The 27,539-nt window shown below is 34.1% G+C and overlaps 4 protein-coding genes across 4 annotated transcripts; 2 read left to right on the plus strand and 2 right to left on the minus strand.

Annotated features, from left to right (window-relative positions):
• On the plus strand, nucleotides 1-2,766 carry LOC130935680 (uncharacterized). Its single transcript, XM_057865541.1, has 7 exons — nucleotides 1-249; nucleotides 354-428; nucleotides 525-582; nucleotides 939-994; nucleotides 1,289-1,351; nucleotides 1,534-1,602; nucleotides 2,235-2,766. The coding sequence occupies exons 1-7, from the start codon at nucleotides 190-192 to the stop codon at nucleotides 2,541-2,543; spliced, it is 690 nt and encodes a 229-aa protein (XP_057721524.1). The 5' UTR covers nucleotides 1-189; the 3' UTR covers nucleotides 2,544-2,766.
• A 1,293-nt stretch (nucleotides 2,767-4,059) lies between these two features.
• Nucleotides 4,060-8,122, plus strand: LOC130936341 (kinetochore protein NUF2 homolog). Its single transcript, XM_057866397.1, has 11 exons — nucleotides 4,060-4,284; nucleotides 4,442-4,666; nucleotides 4,905-4,998; nucleotides 5,077-5,256; nucleotides 5,515-5,604; nucleotides 6,128-6,235; nucleotides 6,668-6,721; nucleotides 6,927-7,041; nucleotides 7,286-7,443; nucleotides 7,524-7,619; nucleotides 7,897-8,122. Exons 1-11 carry the CDS (start codon nucleotides 4,118-4,120, stop codon nucleotides 7,966-7,968), a joined length of 1,359 nt encoding a protein of 452 aa, XP_057722380.1. The 5' UTR covers nucleotides 4,060-4,117; the 3' UTR covers nucleotides 7,969-8,122.
• A 1,055-nt stretch (nucleotides 8,123-9,177) lies between these two features.
• On the minus strand, nucleotides 9,178-13,868 carry LOC130936195 (ABC transporter B family member 21-like). The gene is made up of 12 exons (XM_057866232.1): nucleotides 13,737-13,868; nucleotides 13,593-13,647; nucleotides 13,323-13,498; nucleotides 13,006-13,227; nucleotides 12,656-12,894; nucleotides 12,053-12,578; nucleotides 11,683-11,956; nucleotides 10,747-11,588; nucleotides 10,382-10,636; nucleotides 10,032-10,295; nucleotides 9,643-9,936; nucleotides 9,178-9,569 (listed from the first exon to the last, which is right to left on the minus strand). Exons 1-12 carry the CDS (start codon nucleotides 13,866-13,868, stop codon nucleotides 9,213-9,215), a joined length of 3,636 nt encoding a protein of 1,211 aa, XP_057722215.1. The 3' UTR covers nucleotides 9,178-9,212.
• A 10,567-nt stretch (nucleotides 13,869-24,435) lies between these two features.
• Nucleotides 24,436-27,100, minus strand: LOC130936197 (acyl transferase 4). Its single transcript, XM_057866235.1, has 2 exons — nucleotides 26,652-27,100; nucleotides 24,436-25,378 (listed from the first exon to the last, which is right to left on the minus strand). Exons 1-2 carry the CDS (start codon nucleotides 27,075-27,077, stop codon nucleotides 24,515-24,517), a joined length of 1,290 nt encoding a protein of 429 aa, XP_057722218.1. The 5' UTR covers nucleotides 27,078-27,100; the 3' UTR covers nucleotides 24,436-24,514.
• Between the last annotated feature and the right edge of the window lie 439 nt (nucleotides 27,101-27,539).

The raw sequence follows: 27,539 nt of genomic DNA on the forward strand, positions 1-27,539 counted from the left end.
CAGAAACTCCGAAGTCCAACTTACCCACATCATAAACTTGCAAAATTGTTTTTTGGATTGGATTCAAATGTTACAATAACACAAGGGCCCAAAAGCTTTCAGAACCTGAAACAGAAATCCAAATCGCAAAATCAGTAAACTCTGTTCGTTATTCTGAATTCTGAGACCTTTGCAGATCGCAAAACCACCATGGCTGAAGACGACTCCGATCGCCCTCTCAGGATTATGAACTTCGTCTCCGAGGACCAAGTAAAATATCTACCTTTCCCTTGCACAAGCTCTTCAATATTCTTTTTACCGCCATGAATTAGGGCAGGGTTTCAAAATTACTTCTTAATTTTGCATTGGAACAGCTGGTGGAGGCTAAACGAACAAGGGGAGAACGAGTCGAAGATGGAACTGCTCAGAGGGATAGACCTCTCTACGAGGTTCGCTCGTTATTGCTAAATTCTCAAAACTTCCCAATTTTCTCAATTTTCAATATTTTCCCGGTTCCACTCAATTTCAAAATATTTCCTTGGCAGATTCTAAAGGAGAATAAAGATAAGAAGGATGCGGAGTTTAATGAAAGGTTTAAGCACAGTGAGTGTTCAACAAGCATTGAATATGTAACTCGTTTCTTACTTGGAAGAATTGAATGTGATAGTGTGTAGTAATACTGATTGTCAACCTGTTAATAAATCCGTGCATTATGTTCAAGCTTATCACCCTTTTGAGTGAGTTTACTCATACAAGCTTAGGTCTCATACCAAGTTTAATTGAAATTTACTAGAGTTTACCTAAGTTTCATGAGTTTAAGTGAACACTTGAGCTTGATTATTGATTGGCCCTCTTAGACAGGTTTAGGTTGTGCTAATTGTTTTATGCCTTTCTCTTGTGTGCATGTGGCTTTAGTTTCCGTTCCAGATTCGATTTTGACCTGTCTTTAATAATTACAGGACCACCTAAAGCTTTAGATGAAGATGAGACTGAGTTTCTTGATAACTATGAAACAGTGAGTTTCTGATTTTGTTTTTACAGCATCATTCTTCGAGAGCTTTTCATGACTAGAGCCTGGAAGTTTCATTTGGGAAAATTTATCTGATTTGATTTTGATATGTACATAAGCACATTGCTCCAAGGGATGTACAAATAGCTATTTTAGATTGTTCAGAAACAATTTGATGTCCTCAACATTATGTAGAGGTTAAGAAATGCCTGAACACATTGTTGCACAAAGTTTATGAAACTATGAAAATGCTTCTTCTTTTCTTAAGTAAACTTTGTTCATTTTATCTTCAACTTTCAGACTAGGAGGGAATATGAACGGAAAGTAGCAGACGCAGAAGCTGAAGAATTACGTAACTTTCAGGTTGGTCATCTTATCTCTTGTCTTTTTACTTTTCTTTAAGAAGTAGTATACACATTTTTCTTGTACGTCTCAGGGAATATTCACTTGAAAATAACATAATTGGTGAACTGAATTTAATAATACGAGTCTATTATTTAGTCAATATTTATTTTATAAATATTGTTCTTGTATTTTAATTTCAGGCAGCGGTGGCAGCACAATCCAATTTTGTGCATGAAATTAAGGAAAGAGCCCCTTTACCTATGGTTCAGGTTGGTGCTTGAATTTTTTGTGCGTTGCTTCCAAAGTTAAATTAATGTTACTACTGATTTGCTGAGTTCTCGAATAACATCCTTACTTAATGCCCACCATCAGCATTTTCCTATCCCTAGTTCTATTTTCCATGATTTCAAAGTTTATACGAAATCATTCATGGTGGTTTCCCAAATGAAGACTGTCTTATTTTGTGGCGGTATTATAGACTGCTTATATTATCATATTATTGACATCTGCACATTTAACTGTGTTTATTCAACTACGAAGTAAATAGAAGCCATAAGTTGTAGTGCTGCAAGGGTCAATCTCTGAAGGGATGCCTAATTTGTTGATCAATGAAAGCAATGCATGGGATTTTAAAATGATAACTGTGCATTTAAGAAACACAAGTTGTCATTTGATATGCACATTATATGGCTTATTGAATACATAATGCCTCAACCTATGAAATTAGCATCTAATAAGGTTCTTCATGGATGATTATGCAGCTTTCTGCACTGAGGCATTATAAAAATACTCATTTACTCTGGATTTGATTAATAGATCATTGCTTGATGACTTTTGTGACAATTGAATGTCAGAACTTTGTTATTTTCATGGTTATCGAATAACCTCTTTTCTCTTGCAGGAAGAAAAGTCTGCTGGAGTAAAGAAGAATCCGTCCTCGCGTCCATTAAGCATGATTATAAAAGTCAAGCCCCAAGCTAAAAAGGCCAAGGCGGATGAAAAAAATGCTGAAGAAGTTTCAAAAGCAGAAACCACTCTCGAGAATGATGATAGTGAACCCCAAGCTAAAAAGGCCAAGATAGATGGAGCAAATGCTGATGTTTCTAAAGCTGAAACTACTACTGAAAATGATAAGCCTAAGTCTTCAGAGCCAGCACAATCATTAAATGCCCTTGTTTCCTACAGTGACGAAAGTGATGAGGACTTGTAATTTGATTTTTGTGTTGTGATGAGTTAGAGATCTTGTTCCTTATCATATAGCCATAGCCTCTAGTTATCTGTTGTATATATCTTTCATGCCTAACACTTCCATTGTGGATGCCTAAAAGGCAATAAGGCATCACAATCACATCCAACTTAACCATGTACATTTTTTATTTGTGGAATAGAAAATTGAGCATGAATAGGATTTGGCTCTTGTTAAAATTTAAATTATGATAGCCGTTTACTTTCAAAGAAGGTTTTTTTTTTTTCCTTTTCCTTTTTGGGGACTGTTACCATAAAACACGTCTTAAAAATAAAGAAGTTATCATATACAATTGGGTGCAGCGTGATTATCGTTTACATTATTTTCTCAAGAAATTTTTCTAAAATAGTTATTTTCAGTTTGTCTGTTATATAATAACCTATCTGACCTAACCTTTCGGTGAAATGAATTTTAAATCAAGTAAGCAGCACAAACGGTCCAGCTTTTAATTCCTTCTCCATCGGTATTGGATGAAGGGTTTGTTTGCTTGAGCTTTCGAAAAAAATGTTTTTTGAGTGATTTTTTTAAAAGATTTTTTTAAAATGTAAAAGTAATTTGTTATTTGGACATCTCGGATAAAATGTCTTTTGATTTATCAATTATGTTTAGAAATATCAATATGAAAAAATTTTTTGTTTATTTATTATGTTAAAATACTTTTTTAAATAAAAAATCTTTTAAAAAATATAAATTATAACTTCTTAAAAAAATATTTTTTTTTATTTTTGCTAATAATTTTAGTTTTACTTTTAAAAAATTGTCAAACATACTAAAAAATAAAAAAAATATTTTTTTGTTGAATTTTTTTTAACAATTCAATAGCACTTAAAAAAGCTGAGAGTAGATAATTCTAGATATCACAACACATCCACACTACATATTCATTCACACAACATTTAAAGGTTTATATTCAATACTTGGTGGTACTCATCAAATCTCACCAAGATTTGAACCCAAGTGCAGCATATTAAAAGGCATATGGTTTAATCAGTTGAGCTAAGCCTCAGCTGCAGCCAGCTTATGTTTTTTTTTTTTTTTGTCGATAGATTGGACAACCTTAATTTTAGGTTACACACTCTCACACATGATATTTTTTTTTTGATCAAGTTTGTATTACATGAGACTTGAACATAAGACTCTTAGTAAGAAAGAGGAGCACATACCACTTGAGCTAAGGCTCATTGGCGCCGGCTTATGTTCGATACGAGCAGTGTCCATGACGGGCTTAATTTTTTCTTTTTGAAGAGATGATGGGCTTAGTTTCAACTCACTTAGACACTGGCATAATCCGTATTGGGCCTAACATATACGCGAACAATGTTGTATATTAGTAGCCTCTATTGGACTCAACATTGGACTTCTACCACCAGGCAGCCCAAATCCAAGACAAGTAAATGGCGGGAAAAGTTATCGCTATTTTAATTTCCAGTGCAACTAGGTATTAATTTCTATTTTAGTTTTTTCCCCTTTTATTATCATCACCGTCCGGCATTCTCAGTCTGCCGATTTTGCTTCTGGGGAAGAAGAAGACAACGACAATGGCGACGTCGAAGTTCGAGTACCCAAGGCTTTCAAGACCAGAGATAATCACAACCTTAGCGCAATTGCAGATTGCCAACATGATTGAGCAAGACTTCATCCACCCAAACCCTGACTTGATCTTCGAACTCTATACTCGCCTCCTCCTCCACCTCGACTTTCTTGAGTACTAATTAGTTACTCTTTCTTCGTTTTTGATTCTGTTACGAGTTAGTTTTCTTGCGTTTACCTGAATTCTGTTACTCAAAAAAGTTAGTTACGATGCACCATTCTTATTTCCGTTTTGTGTTCTCGAATTTGCGAGTTGGTGTCTCTGTCAACAGGGAAGAGAATGAGCAGCTTGATTTTGAAGCGGTGTCGAATTTCGATGATCCTGAACTTCACATGGAGTCCATCCGCGCTATAAAACTGCACTACAGGATTAAGGAGGTGCTGGCCATACTCGAGTGCCCTGGGAAGTTCACGTTCACGTTCGCTGATCTCCTTTTGCCGGACACTCAGCGCACCGAGTTTTTCATCGGCGCTATTGTCAATTTTGTTCTCTATAGGTGGATACTTCTTTGCCCTTTTTATAGAAAGTTAGGAGAAACTGATAAGCATTTCTTAGCACAATAATCCAAGCGATTGCATTCATATATGTCTCTCATATACTTTTAGAGATGGTTTCTTCATAGTTCATAGACACTGTAGGGAAATTAATATGTGGTGTTGGCGTAACTGCCTAGTTGTCATACTTGTTGCTTGTTTTCAATTCTCATTTTCTTTTCTTCAATTAAAAAATTGTAGGGAAGGGAAATTGGTTGAGATATCAAAAATTGGAGACGAAGTCAGCGCTCTGGAGGAGCAGCGAATAAATTTGGAGGAGAATGAGATTCCTCAGGTTTATTTGTGGATGGATCACATAATCATTATTGAATTTACTTGAGTATTAGCCTTTCTTGACCGTTTCTGGTTGCAGGTGAAATCAGAGATTTCCAACTTAAATGAAGCTAGGGAAAAAGAGATGGCTGTTGTTCAGGAGGTTGATGCAAAGGTTGCGGAACTTCGTAACACTATCATGACCCTTAATAAAAATCAGGTGTCACTGAGGACTACTTTAAAGAAGTCAAAGGACCAGGCAGAAGAAATGGATGCGAAGGTGAGTTTATTGTCCCTTATCATATCATCTGTAGCTTTGGTCTATAGAAGCTTATCATTGTGAGTTATCAAATCTTATGCCTCATTGGCTTATTCTTGGTGATTTTGGATGGTATATGGGCAGAACATCTATAGAGGAGTAAAAATTTATTTCCTTTCAATAGATAATGCAACTTCTGAATACATTACAAGCTAATTATAACAATCAGCAATGAATGGTTAACCTTATCATGGGCTTATTCTCCATTTCTTAATGCAGATTTCTAATGCTGAATTTACACTGTCACAAAATGCTCAAGAAAATGAGAATCTACGTTCAAAAATTGCCCAATCACCTGACAAAATTCAGGTACAAGTTCTATCTGTTTCGTATCAATAATTAGCATCGATTGCAAATTAACTTTGTTGATGATGTTCACTTCATTGTTCTTTTATAGGCATCACCTAAGTTAATTGCTTTTATGTTCTTTGCAACCAATATGTTGTCTACTTTTCTCCCTTCAAGCCTGCTTTTGTGAACATTAAACTGGAGATTATAAGACTACTTTACTGTCTTCTTAGTAATTTAAGTATGATCAGATACTAATGCTTTCTATTTTTTAGGTGTCCGCGTGATGAAAATTGCCATGAAATAAGCTACTTCTTTTTAATCATTATTTGTTTGTTACTTTTTTATATTTATGTAAATTGTGTTTTGTTATGTGAGGTTTGAACTAAACTGTTCTGTTCTGTTTTGTTAATGATGCAAGTTAACATGTTCTGTTTGCATAACTGACTAATTGTTATATGTTTCTTTATTGTTGTGTAGAGACTTAAGATATTTTCTCTGCCTATTCACTAATGTAGTTTATCTTCTCTAATTTTTGCTAAAGAGGGCTTTAGAAGAGAAGAAATTAGCTCGAGAAGAGGCAATGAAAGCTGAAAGGTTGGCAATGCAAACTTTCCATGAGAAGACTTCTCTCCTTGAAGTTTATTCAAAGGTATATTGTTCCAGGGCAGGTCTTTTTTTTTTCCCCCTCATCTGTATTTTAGGCAGCAGTAAAGTAATCTAGTATAGACATTTTCTTATCTTGTTTTCTTCTTCTTATACTATGAAAAAGCTTAGGTGGCCACCATAGTATTTCTAATTCCTGATTGTTGTTTTCTGTTAAGAGTTCGGAGTTAGGATACTGCTGCCTAGCTTGAAAGAAATCATTTTAGACAGTAGAGCAGCAGACTTCACTTTCCAAAATAAGTTTTCTGTTTTACTATTATGAATTGTGTTTTTCCACTCTATGAAACCAAGATGCCTATATGTTGTCTTTCCTGACACCTCCCCCTCCTCCTCCTCCTCCTCCTCCTCCTCCTCCTCCTCCTCCTCCTCAGTGTCATACTCTATGAAATCAATTTATCTTTTTAACTTCTTTTATTAGGTTGGCAAGAAAATGTCAAAGCACCACAAGCAAATGCTGGCTATAAAGGAACAGGTATCAATATACTTTTGCCATTGGAGTTCTGCTTTCATTCTGTCTTAGTGATTGAAAATATAATATGAATTCTCCACATTAACATGGTCCATGGAGAGAAAAGCTGCTTCTTTTGTTATATATATATGTATATATATATATAACTTCCTTCAATGATTACTATTGTGCAAAACCTCCTTTTTGATATCAGTAGCTCTTCATATAGGTAAATTCTGCTAAATCGGTTGAAAAGGAGCTTAAAGCTTTGAAAGCTAAACTTAGCGATGAACAAGTATTGGAGAAGTCCCTCGAGTCCAAATTGGCTGAAAAACAAAGTAAAGGTACATTCTTGGGCAGGCAATGCTCGCATTTCCTTTTCCAATTTATATTGCTATTTTTACAGAAGACATTGCTGAAAGCTGTTCACAAATGACCTAAATTATTTTCACCCAATGCTGTATTTTTCTCTTCAAACTTTTCAATGGCATCTGTTACTGAAATGCGGCATAACTATATGCTAGATTATTTTGTAATGCTTTTTCAGTATAAAACCATGCAACTTCTCTGCTTGTTTCCCTTCCTTAGTTTTGCAGATGGAAGAAACGAAAAGGCAGGTAGAGAAAGAGTGCATTATTATGCGGGAAAAATCAACAAAATACCTAAATGGTACAACATCCGATGTGGAATATAAGAAACGTGATATTGAAACAAGACGGAGAAATGTTGAGGCCGTGTTAGAAGAGGTACAATTTCTGAGTTTCATAATAAAGAAGTAATTTGTGACAAAAGAGTGAATTTTTGTTATTTCTTCTGCAATTGATAGGTGGATGCTACAAATGGTAAAATAAAGTCAGTAAAGGAATCTGGAGCTGCTAAAGTGGAACTGTTAGGTCACAAGTCTGAAGAGATAATCGAAGAGGTACATGGTCAATTGTTTACTTTTACTATTTGTGTCTGTTCTAGTTTCCTTGTTGCCTTGAATAGCTTTACAGTGCATCCATAATGCCTCCTTAATCACAAGGAAATGAAAATTAAGATTCATGATTTGAGCTATCTTTGTTATACTTATACCTACTACAGAAGTCCAATTTTCTAAGAGCTTAAATCCTTACTCTTAGCACTGATGAGATTGAAAATTTAGTGGTGGTGTAATAATGAATGAGAAATAGCTAACTATAATGCATTGATTGTTGCAGTTTCGAAAGTATGCAAACTCGATTGCACTTGTGGTTGAATCTGGGCCAGAAGGCGTTGGTTTTGATATTTAACATCGGAAGCAATTTGCAATACATCCTTTACTTTTGCTAAAACACAACAGTGAAGCATCTTTATTTCATTTTGTATATATATTTTTTATGAAGATAATATAGACCTGAAGTTTGTGATCTTTGATGAAAGGGCAGTATGGACAAATCAAACTATTTCTTCCTGGCTTCTTTTAGCTTATGCGTTTTGGTTATGGCTCATGATCTAGCTAGTTCTTGTTCATGCATGTCACTCTATTAGAAAATAGGCAGATTTATCCTCTAAATTTTGTATCCTAAATTTGAAATTGAGATATCTGGGATCTGGATGCCTAATTGCCTGACTAGACCAAAAACAAAGTTTTGGTTCCGACATATATTTAAGGCTACTAATAAGATAAAATGCATTTTGGATACAAATAGTCCATTTTAAGTATTGTGTGTAGAAAAATCACTTATGATATTACTGTTGGGCCGCCGTAGGGAGCTCTCGACTACTGGGGAAATTTCGGAGAGGAATCAAGTGAGATAACATAAGACGAGAAGACACCATATCCAATTCAAAACTTTAAGATAGTAAGTTAATGAGTCTTTAAACTTCTCATTCTTTCTTGCTTTCTTTGATGTGGAACTAACTTCATACACTCCTCATACTTGCAACAGTTAATACATGTATGTGTATGTGTATGTGCGTAACGTGAAATTTTCTTAATACTAACCTTTTTGTAGGATATTAAAAACTTTTTTTGTTGTCTCTAAAATATTAAGGTAGCGTTTGTTTTGAAGTATTGAGACGGAGTCTAAGACTCAATATATTTGTTGGTCTAGAAACCGTTACTAAAATTTTGGTCTGTCTCCAAAATTTTAGTATTTCAGTACCTTCAAAAAGTAGAGACACTGATGATTGAAATTTTTGGAGACAGAGATTGGAATTTTAATAACATTTTATACCTAAAATATCTTAATTTCAATTAATTAATTCCAACTTTACCTTTTGTGCAAATTAAATTAGAACTTCATTTTTATTTCAATCTCTGTCTTCCACCTTACATCAAACACAATACTGAAATTTATTTCAGTCTTAGTCTCTCAGTCTTTGTCTTTCTTCCAAACGTTACCTAATGCTGATTGCATGATTTATTTCCAATTCTTTACTAAGAATTCAACACAACTATTACATTAGTCACACTATGTACCAATTTTCATCTTGGAAATTGGAAAAGATAAGCAAGGATAATGAATTGCCTAGCATCATAACAAAGTTATTGTCATGCTGTTGACGCACTATAATGAAGTTGGACCAAGGAAGCATAAAAACCATCCTCCATGCTAATGAGGGTCTCATGCCTTCCTTTTTCCACAATAACTCCATCTTTAACTACAGCAATGACATCTGCATTTTTAATTGTGGATAGACGATGTGCCACAACCACAGTGCTTCTATTCACAATCACTTTGTCTAATGCATCTTGAACAGCTCTCTCCGACTCTGCATCCAATGCACTTGTGGCCTCATCAAGTAGCAATATCTTTGGACTCTTTATTATAGCACGTGCAATGGCTACACGTTGCTTCTGCCCACCAGATAACTGTATTCCCCTCTCTCCCACCACAGTATCATAACCCTATTACACCAAATCCAAAAACCATAACTCAACTGAAAAACACAAATACCAAGGAGTTGAGTGTTGTTTTTACCTGTTGTAAGGCACTAATAAAGCCATGAGCATTGGCCAGTTCTGCTACTTGTATGATTTCTGCTTCAGTTGCATTGCCTCCTTTACCATATGCAATGTTGGCACGAATGGTGTCATTCAATAATACTGGCTCTTGACCTACAAGCCCTATCTGCTGCCTCAACCACTTGAGCTGCAATTTCTGAATTTCTATCCCATCAAGTGTGATTTGACCAAAATCCGGATCATAGAATCTTTGTAACAAAGCAATCACTGTGGATTTCCCGCTTCCACTCTCACCAACAAGGGCCACTGTCTGGAAAATTGGATTGAAATGGTTAATTTGATAACATGCATCTTCATCAGTTTGATAACATGAAATGGAGCTTGAAAGAAGAGTGCTTAATTTACTTTGCCAGAATGGATGGTCAAACTTAGGTCTCGAAAAATCTGTATATCCGGTCTAGATGGATACTTAAAGCCTACATGGCGAAACTTAATTTCACCATTTACATTATCCAGTGTTGTCCCAGACTCATCACTTGGATCTATCTTTGACTTCATATCAAGAAGTCCAAATATGGAAGCAGCAGCTGACTTGGCTTTGCTAGAATCAGGTGCAAGTGAGCTTGATTGGGAAATTGCGTTAGCTGCCATAGTTAAAGCAAAGAAAACCTAAGACAAATCCAAAGAAGGAAGCTTTTAGTGAAGAAATATTGAAAATTCAGGTGCAAGTGCTAAAAAGAGTTAGTACTAAGTACCCTTAAAACATCTGAGAATGATGCCTTGCCATCCTTCACAAATCTAGCTCCAGCATAGAAACAGGTTGCATAGACACAATAGAGAAGAAAAAATGAAACCCCGAATCCTATTCCACTGATCAAGCCTTGCCTTATTCCTGTTTTCCTTGGACCTTCACATTTCTTCTTATAGAATTCCATAACTTTCTCTTCAGCGCAGAAAGATGCCACTGTTCTTATGCTTCCAACTGCATCGTTAGCAACCTGGCTCGCTTCCTCATACATCCGCTGCATAAAAATATGCATATTATCATAGGATTTTTCGCTGAGTCTAATAAACCATGAAGTACTTTCATAGCCAAGTATTGAGATGGAAAAAGTCTCACCTTTGCATCTGAACTGAAGCCTTTCAAGAACTTCATTTGAACATATCCATTCAATCCAACAAGAGGGGCTATGACAACAATGATCAACGCCAATTGCCAGCTTGCAATGAAAGCAATGATCAAGCCTGTACATGCTGTTGCAATATTTTGAACTAGTAGTCCTAATGCATCCCCAACAAGGGCACGAACAGATGTAGCATCCGTCGAGAGCCTTGAACCGATTGTGCCACTCGAATGATCAGCCTCATCAAACCATGAAACCTCCATGTTGATCACCTTCTCAAAACATAGCAACCTAATGCGCTGGATTAGCTTATGGCCAGCCACAGAGAAAAAGTATCCTCTTGCTATAAGAGCAATTAAAGATGCAAGTCCAAGGGTCACAAACATTAGTGCCCAAAACCTTGAGTCCTTTTTTAACTCATTGAATGGTTCATAAAATGTTTTGATGGCACTAGAAAGCAACAAACCAAACACTGGCCATATAGCACCATTTGCTGTGGCAGCTATAGATCCCATAAGAAGCACTGGAATCTCTGGTTTGTTAAGGGAAAAAAGCCACCATAGTGGAACCTCTTGTGATGGTACATCCTCTTCTCTTGGAGTTTCAACTTTAGGATCAAGGATATTAGCTCCTGTAGGTATGCCGAAGGAAGTCGAGTGGCGGCTACTGCTACCAATAGATGATTCTGATCTTTGAAATGACCACCTTTTACTTTTTGAGAGTTCAGACTTGTTTTGATTGTCTGCATTCTTTAATGAATCCTCCTCTCTTACCTCTTGCAAACGTATTAGCTGAGAGTAAGCTCCTTCGGGGTCCTTGACTAATTCAACATGTGTTCCTGATTGATAAACATGAAGTCAGTTACAAATATACATAAAACAAAATTTTATCATGATGAGAGAATCCATGTCTTATCTTTGCATGCTCTGTACCTTTTTCAACCATTTTCCCTCTATGAATTACAGCAATCATGTCTGCATTCCTCACGGTGCTTAGGCGATGAGCTACAATAACAGTAGTTCTGTTGATCATGATCCTGTCTAGGGCCTCTTGAACTATTCTTTCAGATTCTGCATCAAGTGCACTTGTGGCTTCATCTAGAAGCAAAATCCTTGGATCTTTTAGGATAGCTCTTGCAATGGCAATGCGTTGCTTCTGTCCACCAGATAGTTGTGTTCCATGCTCACCAACCATTGTTTCCAATCCCTATATACACATCACAAGGTTATAAAGCATTTAAATAAGTTTACTTAACGAGTTACAAAGATTATGAATCCAAAAATTCCTTTTATATTGTAGAACCTTTGGCAGTTTATCAATGAAATTAGCAGCATTTGCAAGTTCAGTGGCAACTTTAATCTCTTCAATTGTTGCTCCCTCCTTTCCATAAGCAATGTTATCCTTGATGCTAGATGCAAACAACACTGGCTCCTGGCTGACAAGGCCAACTTTTCCTCTTATCCATCTAACCTGAAATTCTCTAATGTTAATGCCATCAATAAGAACTTCACCTGCCTGTGGATCATAGAATCTTTCTATCAAACTGATAACTGTGGACTTCCCACTTCCACTTTGTCCTACTAAAGCCGCAGTTGTGCCACTTGGAATATGCAGAGAGAATCCGTTGAATATCAGCTCCTCGGGTCTGGCCGGATAACTGAAATAGACATCCCTCAATTCTATATCGCCATGAATATCTTCCAATGTTTTTCCAGTAGGATCATAAGCATCAATCTCAGGCTTTCTCTCAATTGTTTGAAACATTTTATAGGCTGCTGCTTTACCCGAAGCAAAAGCACTTAAGCAAGGACTTGCTTCCCCAAGAGACCTAACATATACATACACAGAATTAGGCAAGCAAATAGAATGCATTTAGTTTTATTCCAAAGGTATCTATATACTTACATGGAAGCACTTAATGCAGCAACCATGACATTGACCACCATACCCCCATTATATCCTTTTTCCATTATCATCTTTGAACCATACCATACAGCCAAAGCATAACCGCAAAAAATGACACAGGTAACAACACCAAAACCCATTCCAGCTGCTATGCCTTCGCTAACTCCTGATTTGTATGCATCTTCAAGACGTTTTTCATAACTAGATACTGCTTGCTTTTCCCCAGTGAAGGATGCAACCTTGAAATATATGTTAAAAAGGAAATAATCAATATCATGGCAGAACCTGATATAAGACTCTGAAGCTAACAATAAATTTCAAAGATATTTATTTAGGCTTTGATAACATACTGTTCTTATAGAACCTATTGTCTGTTCAACTACATGTGCTGCTTTTGCATAAGCATTTTGACCTATGGTTGCCATCTTTTCTATGGTGATGGCCAAAGCTGCGCCAGCTATAGCGAGAATTGGAAGAGCAGACAACAAGACAAGAGTTAGAAGCCACCCTCTGACAAATGATATCACATACCCTCCAACAAATGTTGCAATTAACTGCACAAATTTCCCAACCTGTTTATGCAAGCAAGCCTTTTAGTATATGAATGTTGCAGCAGCATATGATACATAAAAAGATATAGATATAGTAGTATTATTAGTATTATTACCTTCTCACCCATGGCATCTTGAATAAGGACTGTGTCACCTGACATTCTACCTATGACCTCACCAGTGTTTGTCTCTTTATCAAAGAAAGCAATATCTTGTCTTAGAATAGTCTTTAAGTACAAACCCCTTATTCTTGCAGCTTGTCTTTCCCCTGTCACCACCCAACATACCACCTCTGCAGCATGAAACAATGATCTTCATTGCTGAATAACTCATATATAACTGTATTGAGTTAACAAAAATCAGTGACCTAATTATGGGGTACTTACGAAGGAATGCTGCAACACCTATGCCTATTGCCAAGTACACAAATTTCAGACTGATCTGCAATTTTGGTCAGCATAACTAAATATTATTTTGGTTCTTCACAATTACATACACATTAAGCTGAATATTAGTTTCCTGGATTTTACCTTAGAAACTTGGTTGACAATATCTTCACTGTACAGGTTATCAGCGAAGACGTTTGCCATTTGGCCAAAGATTAATGCCATGAGAGGCCTTCCCATACCATTTCCAATGGCGGCAATGGTCCCAACAATCATCAACAAGATGTCAGTGGAATCTGCAAACGAGAACAGCTTGAAGTATGGAACTGTTTCTTTTTGGTTCTCTGATGAACTTGTCTCATCATCACGTTTGTAACCGTTCTCACGGCCCATCTCCCTAGTACACTTTTAAGTCCTATGTTATGTAACACTACTACAAAATTATTGAAGCAGTGTAAGGTTGAAACAGAACCAAACAACTTAGTTAGAAAAATTCTTATCATGTATATAATAACGTTTTATAGCATACCAAGTTGTGAGTAAATGTGAAACTCTAAAGATACGTGAAGGCTAAGCAACAAACAAAAGGAGCACATAGACATATTATTGCGACGTGTGTTTCCTGGAAGTACCCCTAAGGTAGATTCCTTCATGGCCATTCCATAATGATGCAAAGGGTTGATATCCTTTTCTTTTTTAATCTTAGAACATGGACTTATCCCACAGGATTTTCAAAAACAAGAACACCAAATTATAAATACATAAATAAAATGTTAATGAAATAAAACAACTTGGGTTTGTCGAGTAATCAGCTCACTAGTTCGCTTAAGCAGGTGTCGGGGATTTGAATCCCGCCTTGTGCATATAACAACCCATTGGCCAGCGGCAGGCCCTTAAATAGAACTTAGATCCGCGACGGATTATTCTTTAGCCTGTCGGGTTGGAGAATACTATGAGCAACAACAAAAAAAATGTCAATGAAGTAAATTGAAGTGTGTTTTATTGATTCTCCAATTCAATTAATATAGACTTGAAGGTACTATAATTTTGCAGAAAAACAGCAACACACACTTGGGTTGGTTATCCAGAGACTTGAAAGTACTATAATTTTGCAGAAAAACAGAAACGCACACTTGGGTTGGTTATCCAGGTAAAGGAGGGACCGAAAATATTTTCCATCTTCTGACCAACCAACTAACTAACTGCCGCAGAAAAAAACTAAACAACAGAATGCCAAAAATTCATGCATTATATATTACTTAGTCATGGTATTGGTCTATTGGATAGTAACTTGGTATAGGAGATAAATAAATACTACTGTGAAGATATTATTAATAATAATAACAGGTAAAATTATATATTCACAATTAAAATACCAGCAACTTAGTGGGAGTGTGGATTGCATCACAAAATACGGTAACTTAAACAAGACTTTGATTGACATCATGCATGGTTCCATATGTATTATATATCAAGAGGCCCAAACCCGCAAAAGTCAAAAGTCAAAACTATGTAGTAAAAGTGTAAAAACCCAGAAAAACAAAGGGGTTGACAAATATTTTTCCAGCCATAAATACAGAGCACCTCGCCCACAATATACACATGCATTTATTTATTAATAAAACAGTTTCTAAGTTGTTCCGTTAGGAGTTGAGTTTTGGAGGGAAAGAGATAAAAATAAGTTTAGTTTATGGGTTATATTAATGGAAGCGTTTCTGGTGAGCCAGTGTACAACTACAACACTGGAAGACCAGTACACCACGTACGAACAAGTAGCGCGGATGTCATTTGTCGTGGAGTGATGGTTGGAATGACCAACGTACCCTAAGATACCGTCGAAAAGACATAATTGGACAGCTTCGCGATTGGAAAAAAATTGCTCAACAGCTGGCTTATTATTCAAAGATGAAAGTCGAGCGGCTTGAAACATACACTATTATAGATTTATAGTTTCTATCCATATGAACAGTCAACCGAACACACATGGAGAGGGGAGGGCGGGTACATAGTGGAATAGAAGATCATCAATCTTCATCCCATAAATGGAGATAGTTCTGTATTATTTACAGCCGTCTCAAGCATGCATATAGACGGAGAGAAGGCAAGTATGAACTCCATGGAATTTAGGATAACAAGTGCAGTCAAGAAGGAAAGCAAATTGAAGGAGAGACCCCATTGTAGCTGTATGGCTTGTTCCATACTAGTGCAACACATGCAGCACATCATACATTAATAACACGATAGAGGGATCTTTATGGAGAGTGGGAGCGGAGGAAACTTTGGATGTAAGTTGCAGAGTAGAGAAAACATTTGAACTAACAAGAAGTCGTAGCGATGAGCGTGCGAAGTGGAGGAGATGGGAAGGGGTGAGAACGGCGCAACGAAGCAAGGCGGCCATGGACGACGGCATTCTAGTGGCCTGAAGAACCATGTTTTAAGTCAGGAGCAGAAAGAGAATCTGGGTTTGGGGCGATTAGGTTGTTGGGTTCCGATAGCATTAAAGGATTTAGTCCAAGATAAGAAAAAATATCAAAACACAAATGTTAAAGTACAAACTAGATACCTCTACGCGTTTGATGGTTAGCTTCTGGCGAGGAAGATGTTCATTGTGCAATTTGGGCGAGGAAGAAGATACGTTATTAGTACTTACATTTGTTTTTGATGAATCTATTAATGCTTACGTTGTGTGAAGTGTGTTAGTGTTAGATTGGGTTTCCATTGGATTCTTTCGGGTAGGCCCAAATCTAGAAACTAAAAAAAATTTCACATTGCATTATTTGATCTCTCCTTCATATCCGTTATTTATTCCCTTATTTTCTTCTTTAATTTCAATTAGTGCTTTTCTTTTTTTTCTTTTTACGAATTCAAGAAGTCACGTAATCTTTTTTTTTTTCAAAACAAATATCACTTTAGAGTTTCAAATATAAATATATTTTAAAAAATAATAATTTAAATATAATTAATATCTAAATATATTATTTTTAGATGTGTCAATTTGTAATAAATAAATAAATAAAACTGAAACAAGATTATTTAATAATACAACACTCATTATTATTATTATTATTATTATTGATGAAAGATGCACTAATAACGAGGGAGAACATTTTTTCTATTTTAAAAACTCGAATTTTGGATGCCAACATAATGCCTGCTGGGCCCATTATCACATTAGCTTGGCTTACCCACAATGGGTATTTTCACATAATCTTACTCCGCAACGTTCTAGCCGGTGAAAAGTCCAACATACACCCTCCTATCTTAATATTCACCATACCCATCTTACCTAGGATCTAAACCATTCAAATATTTAATAATAAATCTGAATGCTGAAAAACACTGGAGAACTGAAACTCCAATAAAGTACAATGGAGTACCTGAAATGTTTCCTATATTATATTACGAACAACTATGGTTCGGTACATAAAAATCAGTATAGAAATACACCGTATAAAAATACATATATAATATTTCATAAAAAAAAACTTATTATTCTAATGTAAAAAGTTTGATTATTCCATTAGAGTAGATTTAATTATTCTACTATGAATAATTTAATTATTTAGTTAAATATATATAATAACTAATTTTTAACGTGCATTTAGTATTTTTGCATTAAAATTATTTTCCTACAGCTCCCCTTTCATTTAATTATTTGAAACTAGTGATTTTACTTATTTTAAGAAAGACAATAACTTCATTTTCAGTTAGGATTTATACTTTATTCTATGGTGGTAAAATAATAATTGTAAGTAAATATACAAAAAGAAAAAAACTTTAGGATTTACACTTTATTTTATGGTGATAAAATAATAATTGTAAGTAAATATTAAAAAAAAACTTTTTCTTGATCACAAAAATTTTAAATTATAATACTTAATTGATTTAGAAATTAAAATAAAAAATTAAATAAAATTGTAATGGCTTCTAAAATAAATAGATCTAAAAACAATCATCGTAAGTATTTTGTTTCTAATCACTATATAAAATATAAAAAATTTATACCACCAAGGCACCCATGTTTATGAGAAATCTTGAACAAGGACCAGAGAGGAAGAAAAAAAATCAACCACGCATAACTTTGTTTCAAAACGATTTAACTAAATTAATTGAAAGTAAAATTATCATATTGCCTTAAGTTATTTTTTCTTAATAATTTTTTCTTCTTTTAATTTATGTAAATTGTTCTCGGATATAACATATTTCAAATTGTTCAAAATACCATGTAACATACAAAAATTTAGTAATTTTAATTTTTAATGCGAGAAAGTCTATGTGGCAGCAATTTTATTAAAATCTAACCGGCACTTGATCAGTAAAAAAAAAGTAAGCAATTTTATACCATTAGATATAATCTCACATTATTAAAAATATTAATAATGACTAATTAATGATTACAAATTACAAAATTTACTGTGCTTAACACTTTTCTTTTAATCCATTAAGCTATTAAATTTCTATAGGATAATGAATATTAGATTTTTTGGTATTATAAATAGATAGACAGATATAATAAAATTGTAGTTTTTACCTTAACTCAAAGTGTTAATATAGAATCAAAATTTACGAAATGTAAACCTAACTCGTAAATTATAAATATATATAATTTGATGACATAAAATTAATTTAAATAAATAAAAAAATGTGAATCTTAAATAAACCAAATTACTAGAAATAAACAATTAAAATTAAGGATGATTTTCATATATATATATATATATATATGAATATTCCTCGTCTAGTTCATTTTTCCATTACGAGAAAAACAGATCAAGAAATTATAACAATAACAAAAACAATTAAATCATTCAAAAACAATCCAAAAATGTATGAATTAAATAAGGAAAAATATATGAACCAAAAGGTTATCAGCCAAAAACTAAATAAAACTACATTAATTCATATTAATAATAAATTAATTTCAAATTTTTTAAATTCAAAATAAAAAAAATTAAAATTGATTAGGTAAACCTAATTAAAACCTATAAAAACCTTCATTTTTTCTCTCATATTAACCTACCCACCTCCAACAATCACATACACAAATCTCTCTCTCTCACCGTGAGGCCTTCTTCGCCTCCCCACAGCGATTCACTCCTCTTCTATCACCGAGTCACGCAAGCACTTAGGATTTGAGGACATGAAGAACCGAGGCGGTTAAGGACGTGTTCCTCGTTAACAAGGAGGAAGGAGGTGAAACGATCGAAAGACTTAACGCAAGGTAGTCAAACTCGCGAGTCTAGGTAAATTCGTGGAGCCGATCTAGACTCGACTCGTAGACTTGTACGAGTTTACCTGTTATACATTTTTTATAAAAAAATATATATATCATGTATAATATATATATTTACTCAGATATAGACATTCAAACCTAACAATTTCAACATCAAAATACATAATAAATTAACATAATACTACAATTACAAGTTACAACAAGTACTTTGGATCACACATTTAAATCCTCATCATCACCGAATCTTCTCTTCTTCAATGATGCTTCTTTAGCCTCCACACAGACTTTCAACATCACAGCCTTCACTTCTTCAGGTATTGAACCACAAGGCTCTGAATCCTCTTTAGTACCGGCAAGATGATGCTTGAATCTATAAATCCCTCCGCTTATAGTCTTTGAGCAATAATTACACTTCACTTTTTTACCATTGCCTTGAACATCAATCCCATGTTTCCATCCTATATCACTTCTATTTCTAGTTGCATTTTTCCTCCTAGAAACAGCAGGTGTAGGTCTAGGAATACTAAGAAGCGAAGACCCTGTCCCTGAACCAAAATTCTCAGACATTTTGTATTTTTATCCCTAAAAATCAACAACCTAAACAACAAATTCAGATTCAGATTGTCCACTAACTAAATTCAGATTCAGATTATCCACTAACTAAATTCATAACTAACACTAGTTTCAGCTACACTTACAACAATAATGTTCAAAAGATGAAAAATTTTCAGCATCAGAAGACTTAATCATCACTCCAATACTCACTTTATTACACAACAGATACATTTTCATTTAAACTAACAATTCAGACTTCAGAGTTTCAATTAAACTAACACAGTAACACTAACAATTCAGACTTCAGAATTTCAGTCAGATATTTTAGAGTTTCAATTCAGACTTCAGAGTTTCAATTAAGATATTTTAAAGTTTCAATTCAGACTTCAGCATTTCAATTCAGACTTCAGAGTTTCAGTAAACTAAACATAACTACATAAGTACATAACAGAAGCAGAAAACAAAAGAAAAAAAATATAACAGAAGCACTATCCACACAATTTAACCATGATTGAAGCATGAAGCACAGAAGCAGGCAAGCAGCATCAGTTTTTTTAACACATTAATTTTTTTTTCAACAGATCAAACGCAGATCAGGGCCTTAATAAATTTGCAGAATTGAATAATTGATACCAAAATTATTAGCATTTGAATTAGTTTAACAAAATTACCTTGGAGATCGGCAGACATGAAGCAGATCGGTAGTGATTCAGTGAAGAACAACTGAACAAGGCTGACGAGGGTAGAACAGGGGAGGGGAGGCAAACGACGTGGTGGTGGGCTCTGGCGCTGTGCGACTCTGCGTGGTGGTGGGCTCTGCGAGACTGCGACTCTGCGTGGTGGCCCTTCACTGCGTGGTGGTCCTTCACTGCGTAGTGGTGACCTAGTGGGCTCTGCGACACTGCGTGGGTGAGCGGTAGGGGATGAGGGATGAGGCGAGGGGAGGTGAGAAGGCGAGGGATCCGTCTGGACTCTGGCATCCGGCCTCTGCGTGGCGGCGCAGACAACGGCGCTGGTAGATGGTGGAGAGAGTGAGGAGTGAGGTTGGCCGTGAGGGCTTGGTGGAGGGAGTCACTGAGGGTTTCGAACTTCACTTCTTCATTAGTGGGTGTGTGTTACACTTACCGGGTTTGGGTTAGCCACTTAGCTGTAGGGTTTTTTTTATGGGCCAAAATGACGCCGTTTTGGCGAAAATGGGCTACAAAATTAAACTCGCTGACTCGCTAGCAAAATCGCGAGTTTGAACGATTTTATCCGAGTCTAGCCGAGTTAACCCGAGTCTACCCAAAAACGAGTTTATATCTGAGTCAACTCGATTCCACTACCTAAACTCGTAAACTCGTACGAGTTTACGAGTTAACTCGCGAGTTTGACAACCATGACTTAATGGCAACCGGAAAGTGGAACGGAAAGGAAGGGTTCTTGGGTGTGGGTACACTAACGGTGGCGAAGCTTCCAATGCCGAGGGTTGATCCTCGAATCCCGTCCATGATTCTGAGGAATAAGAATGTGTATGTGTTTGCGGTTAAGGAATTGAATGAAATTAACTGTATTGGTGTGTGTGTTTATAGCGTTTGGAGAAGGAGGGAAGGCTTCTCAACAATTGCGTCATTCTGCACATTAAGAAATATAAAAAAAATATTCATTTAATATGAAAAAAATATCTATTTAATATGTACAAAAAAAAACATCTTAATACTTAACAAAAGAAATATCCAGTTATATTTTAGTAAAAATAATTAATTATCTATAAAATTTAAAAAAAATTATGAAATTTTTAAAGAAATAGAAACATTCACATTTGTAATACAAAAAAATTCAAAAAATATATAAAAGAACATTCATTTAATATAAAAAAAATATTCTAATACTTAGCAGAAGAAACATCCATATATATTAACTCGTACGGATTCTGGATTCACCGAAAGGTATTTGACTGGTTTTTGGCTAATAACTTTTGGTTCCTAGCATTACTCATTAAATAAAATTATAAAATAAATAGATCCAACATAGGTCATAACAGTATAATAATCAACATATAATATAAACTAGGTTAGAGTAAGATCGTAAGAAAACAAGGCAACAAGCAACAAGATATTCAATAGAACTAGCAAAAATAAACCGATCGATAAGAGCATAGAAGAATCTGCAAAGTCAACACAGCAGCGAGAAGAGAAGTGAAAGGAGAGATTGAGAGAGAAGCAGGACAGGCAGAGTACTGACAGAGGAGAAGAGAGGAGAGCGATGAAGATGAGCCACCGCTACGGCGCCAGCAGCACATAGGGGAGAGAGGCAAAAAATGGAGGCATGAAGCTGAACACACATAAACCTAGGGTTCAAGCCTGGCGATTTGGCGTGCTTAACACTGCTTCTCTGAGACGCAGAGCAAGAACGTGACGAAAGGGAGGAATAGAATGAGAATCGATTTTGCGATTCTAACTGACCGACTGTTAAACTCTTGGGGCACTGGGCACTATAATGAAGTTGGAACAAGGAAGCATAAAATACCTCCTCCTTACTAATGAGAGTCTCATGCCTTTCCTTTTCCACAGCAATCACATCTGCATTTTTAATTGTGGATAGACCATGTGCCACAACTCTCTCTGACTCTGCATCCAATGCACTTGTGGCCAGTGGCTTCATCGAGTAGCAATATCTTTGGACTCTGTCACTGAATAATACTGGCTCTTGACCTACAAGCCCTATCTGCTGCCTCAATCACTTGACCTGCAATTTCTGAATTTCTATCCCATCAAGTGTGATTTGTCCAAAATCTGGATCATAGAATCTTTGTAACAAAGCAATCATTGTGGATTTCCCACTCAACAAGGGCCACTGTCTAGAACAACAATATTTGATTAAAATGCATTTTCATCATGTTGATACTAACATGAAATAGAGTTTGAAATAAGGGTGAATGGATGGTCAAACATAGGTCTTGAAGAATCTGTAAATCTGGCTCAGATGGATACTTAAAGCTTACATAGCTAAACTCAATTTCACCTTTTAAACAATCCAGTGTTGTACCAGACTCATCACTTGGATCTATATTTGACTTCATATCAAGTAGTCCAAATATGGAAGAAGCAGTTGACTTGACTTTGCTAGAATCAGGAGCAACTGAACTTGACTGGGAAATTAGAGAAGGAAGCTTCTAATGATTAACTCTGATATGTTTAATCAAATTAAGTGGTGCTAAAAGAGTTAGTACTAAGTACCCTTAAAACATCTGATAATGATGTCTTGCCATCCTTCACAAATCTAGCTCCAGCATAGAAACAGGTTGCATAGACACAGTAGAGAAAGAAAAATGAAACCCCAAATCCTACTCTACTGATCAAGCCTTTTCTTTTTCCTTTTTCCATTGGACCTTCATATTTCTTTCAGTATAGCTTCATAACTGTTTCTTCAGCATAGAAAGATGCTACTGTTCTTATACTTCCAACTGCATCATGAGCAACCTGGCTTCCTTCCTCATACATCCGATGCATCAAATTTGCATATTATTATACATAGATATAGAATTACTCATATAGCATTATTGTATAAGAAAGGTTTAATTCTTAAACTGTTTCCTTAATATCCTTCCGTAAAAAAGGAAAAAATGCGGTGCTTTCTAAAAATTAAGCAACACTTTTACTTAAAAAATATTTAAAGAAGAACAAAAAAACAACTTTTTGAAAAAATCACAAAACTCTCGATTATCATCCAAAGAAACACAACAATAATAAACTCACTCAAAGAATTGGCCACGTAATCAAAACAAGGTCTAAGCAAAGGACCTACATTCATCCTTCCATTTGAATCAATTTGTCAACTCTCCTTTAAGAATAGACAAAGCTATAATAGAAAGACGAAAGTGAAGCAGAAGCAAGGTATATATATCAGAGTACGTATGTAGTAGGATTTAACCGAATGTACAATTTATTAATTATAAAAAAATACTATTCATACATAAAATCAGCTATTAAAATCTATTATTATATATTTATATATAATTTAATTTATTTTTACTCAGGAATGGATTCATAAATATTATCATGGGAGGCCAATAATACATATAATATTAAAAATTATGTAAAAAATTATATAATATAAGATGTATTACAAAAATACACCGACAGAGAATATATTTTAAAGTACAAAAAATATGTAGGTATTTTTTACTAATAAAGTGGTCGATTCTTCATATCATAAAATTTATCAATAATAGAATTTGTGTCAAATTTTTCAGCAATTTTCTTTTCAATATAATTAAAAGATAATTAGCAAAAAATTCATCTTTCATTTTGTTTCTTAGTTATTTTTAACAATATTCATAGTTAAAAAAGATCTCTTAGTTATAGCAGTTGAAACAGAGAGAATTAATACCAAATGAATAAAAAATGATGGTCACAAAAAAAATTTACTTTATGAGATTTGAAATTTTTATTTAATTAAAAATATTAGTAATAATATCTTTTCAGTTTTTTTTAATATTATTACTTATTTTTTAGATATTAAAAATTATTAATATTTAAATTAGACTGAACTTTTATTTATACTAGACTAAATACTAAATATTTTTTTAAATTAAATTATACATAATAACTTATTACTATTAATTTTTTTAAAAAGAGATGGGGTCGAGGCCTCTACTCGCCCCCTTATGTCCATCCCTGTTTTTATTGCATATTTTATATTTTAATATATATTTTATAATAATACTAATTTTAATATTTTAATATATATAATATTTTTTTATCGAAGATAAAGAGACTCGAATATACAATATCTTAAATAATGAATATGAAAAGACTATATCATTTGAATTATAACTCATTAATTAATATATAATATTATTATTTAATTATTTTCAAAACATGCATCTTTACTATATTAACTATATTATAAATATACTAAAAATAATTACTAAAATTAATTATTAATATAAAATATATACAAAAATATAAAATATATCTTAAAAATAAATTGAATAATATATATTTATATATATTAACTATTTTATGCTTAATTTTAGTATAAATGATATTTTTTATTTCATGGGATCACGTAAACACTAAATAGGCAAAGATCTTAACATATGCATTATTGATTGAGAGATATTAAAAAAGAGCTTATGATAATAATAATATCATATATCCATGAGAGTATGCATTTGATGGAGGAAGGGATGGCGATGATCTTGTTCAACGCACCATGTCATCAAACGAATTCCTTTGTTTGGGAGGAGGGTGAGAGGCATGTACCCCACAATTCCTACGGGGATTATGCTTGACCCTTGTATGGGCACCACGTGTACCGCTGGACCCCACCCGTAGTCAACTTGGTTGAATCCCAGCCTCCCCCACTCCGATATGAAGAGCGTCCTGTAGCTCAAAGGAGGGGCAAAAGGGTCATCCCCACAGTCACCCTTCAAATACTTGCCAAACTCGGAGGGTAATTTGGTCTTTGCATCTTGTATCATTTTCACCACATCGAAGAGCGATGCGTCTCTGAGCGACTCGTAGGAAGCGGTGATCGTCACTGGGAAGAAACAGTTGCCGTAGAAGCCAGCGGGGAGAGGAGGGTCCAAGATTTGACGGCAGTTAGCGAAGAACACAAGCTTCAGCTCGGCGTTGGGTTCGAAATCAATGGCTCTTGCTCTGCTTGTCCATAATCCCGCGGCTACGACTTCGAAGGAAGAGCAAGCGAGTCCGGTGAGCCGCTGAAATTCTTGCTTGAGGTTGTTGATTCGATGCATGGGGATGTCTACGGTAGCGTGTTCTAGCTTGTAGTTTGGCATGGTTGGTGGTAGTTTAGGGAGTGGAGGTGGCGACGGTGATGGTGGTGGTGAGGGAGCGAAGTGTCTGTGCCAGAGCGGTTCAATGGTGGGGTTGTGAAGACCTCTAGCTAGCTCCCCTACGGCGTTGAGAAATTGGGCAGCACCAAGGCCATCGCATATGGTGTGGCAGAATACGAGGCCTATCACAAATCCTCCACATCCAAATTGTGTCACCTGATCATAAGATGCATGAAAAATCATTCAATCTAACGGGCAACCAAAATCAAAACAAAAAAATACCCGCCCACAAAAAAATTGCCGCTAAATTAGTTGTGGAGCATGTTTTAAAAAAAAAAAATGATAAAGTACGTGAGAGAGCATTTTTATTAAAATTTAGTCAAACACTTAATTATTTTACATCATTAGCACTTAACTATTCTATATTAATATCATCTTACATCATTAAAAATATTAATAATAATTAATTAATAATTATATATTACAAATTTTATTGTCCCTAACACTCTTTTTTTAAAAATTATAATTTTATTATATTTTATATTTTAATATATGTTATATATACATAACTAATTTAATAACTAATTTTTATGTACAACAAATATGTATATAATAAAAGTTAGTTAATGTTATATCTGATTAATGACTCAAAATAAATTAAAGATTTTTATTAATATCTCTATTTTTATACTTTTAAAATTTATGATTTGATATTTAAAATTTAATATTTAAAATTTAAAAAATAATGTTTTCTCCAATTGTTAGGCCAAAATTATTGTTGGTCATGTATTGGTCAACTTGAATAATCAAATCTTTTTTTAAAGTAATTAATGACTGATTTTAGTATACGAATATCATTTTTAAAGATTTTTTAATGAATTTAAAAAAAATTTAAAAGTCAAAATAAAATATATATTTTTTAGAAATTATAATTGATTTTTTAAAAATATTTTAATATAATAAATAAATAAATAATATTATTATATGATTATATTAAAATATAATTAATAAAAAATATTTTTATATAAAATATTCAAACATCAAATTATTTTTTTATTTTTTAAAAAACTTGCCCAAAAAAATCCGTTATGTATTTGCATTGTATAAATACATGTGATATTTATTTTGTACCTTATATTTTATATTTTAACATATATTATATATACATAATTAATTTGATAATTGATTTTTTTGTGTACAATTACTATGTTTATAATAAAAATTAGTTCATATTATCAAGATTAGGTTATATCTGATTAATGACTCGAAATAAAATTAAAACTTATTAATATTAATATTTTTACACTATTAGAATTTATAAATCTGTATTTAAAATTTAAAATTTAATACTTAATTAAAATTAAAAAAATATTATTTTTTCCAAGTGTTAGGCCAAAAATATTGTTGGTCATGTATTGGTGAACTCGAATAATCAAAATCTTTTATATAGTTAACTAAATAACGTTTATCAAGTCAAAGACATATATACCTGCATTTTGACAAGGGGGTCAATGCCTTCGGTTTGAGGAACATCATCAGGAAGAAGATGATCATATGGAATAGACTGAATGTCATCAAAGAAATGAAGAGATTGAAGAGTGCAATCAGTAGAAGCCTCAACAAACCAGGCACCGTCCCCGGAGCATTGAACTTGGAGGCACCCTGCTTCATCATTTTGTTCCGATTTGTGAATGAGGCGCCCAGCAAGAGGGTAGTAAGGAACCAATGCTCTAGACAAGGCTTCTCTTATGACACTTGCAGCTTCAGGGCCATGCCTGAACACATGCAACGTTCTGGCATCGCACCTTAGAACAGGTATCTTATCGATTAATGATAGGTCTAGTGTGGTCAATGGTGTCTCTTCAGCTGGCTTAACGACACTACGTTTTGTTCTTATCACACACATGGTGCCCATCAAGGTTGCTATGGAGATCCAATTTTTGGCATATCAATATGAATTCTGACTAATGTTAATTTATAATTGATCAAATCTTTATACTGGAATATTTTTCTATTTCAGGTTCTTGGCTTTTAAGTCTGAACTTTTTGTTTGGTGGATTAAGTACAAAACTGCACTCCTCCGCCAACCATTTTTAATTTTTTATTCTTCTTATTCTTGTTATTATTACTAACCATATTAGATATCCAACAAATATTATTTTTTATCTTCACTAACAATAATTTGTATTTATATTTATAAATATTTTACATATAAAAAGTATATAATTTATTTGTACTTATATTTATCAGAATTTGCACACATAAATTAATATAATTTATACTTAATTTTTTTTAAATTTACATACATAAATTAATAAAATTTATTTATTAAAGTAATTTATTATTAGTATTAGTCAAATAATAATAAAAAATACTA

The sequence above is a fragment of the Arachis stenosperma genome, chromosome 6 (genome assembly GCF_014773155.1).
Source record: "Arachis stenosperma cultivar V10309 chromosome 6, arast.V10309.gnm1.PFL2, whole genome shotgun sequence".
NCBI lineage: Eukaryota > Viridiplantae > Streptophyta > Magnoliopsida > Fabales > Fabaceae > Arachis > Arachis stenosperma.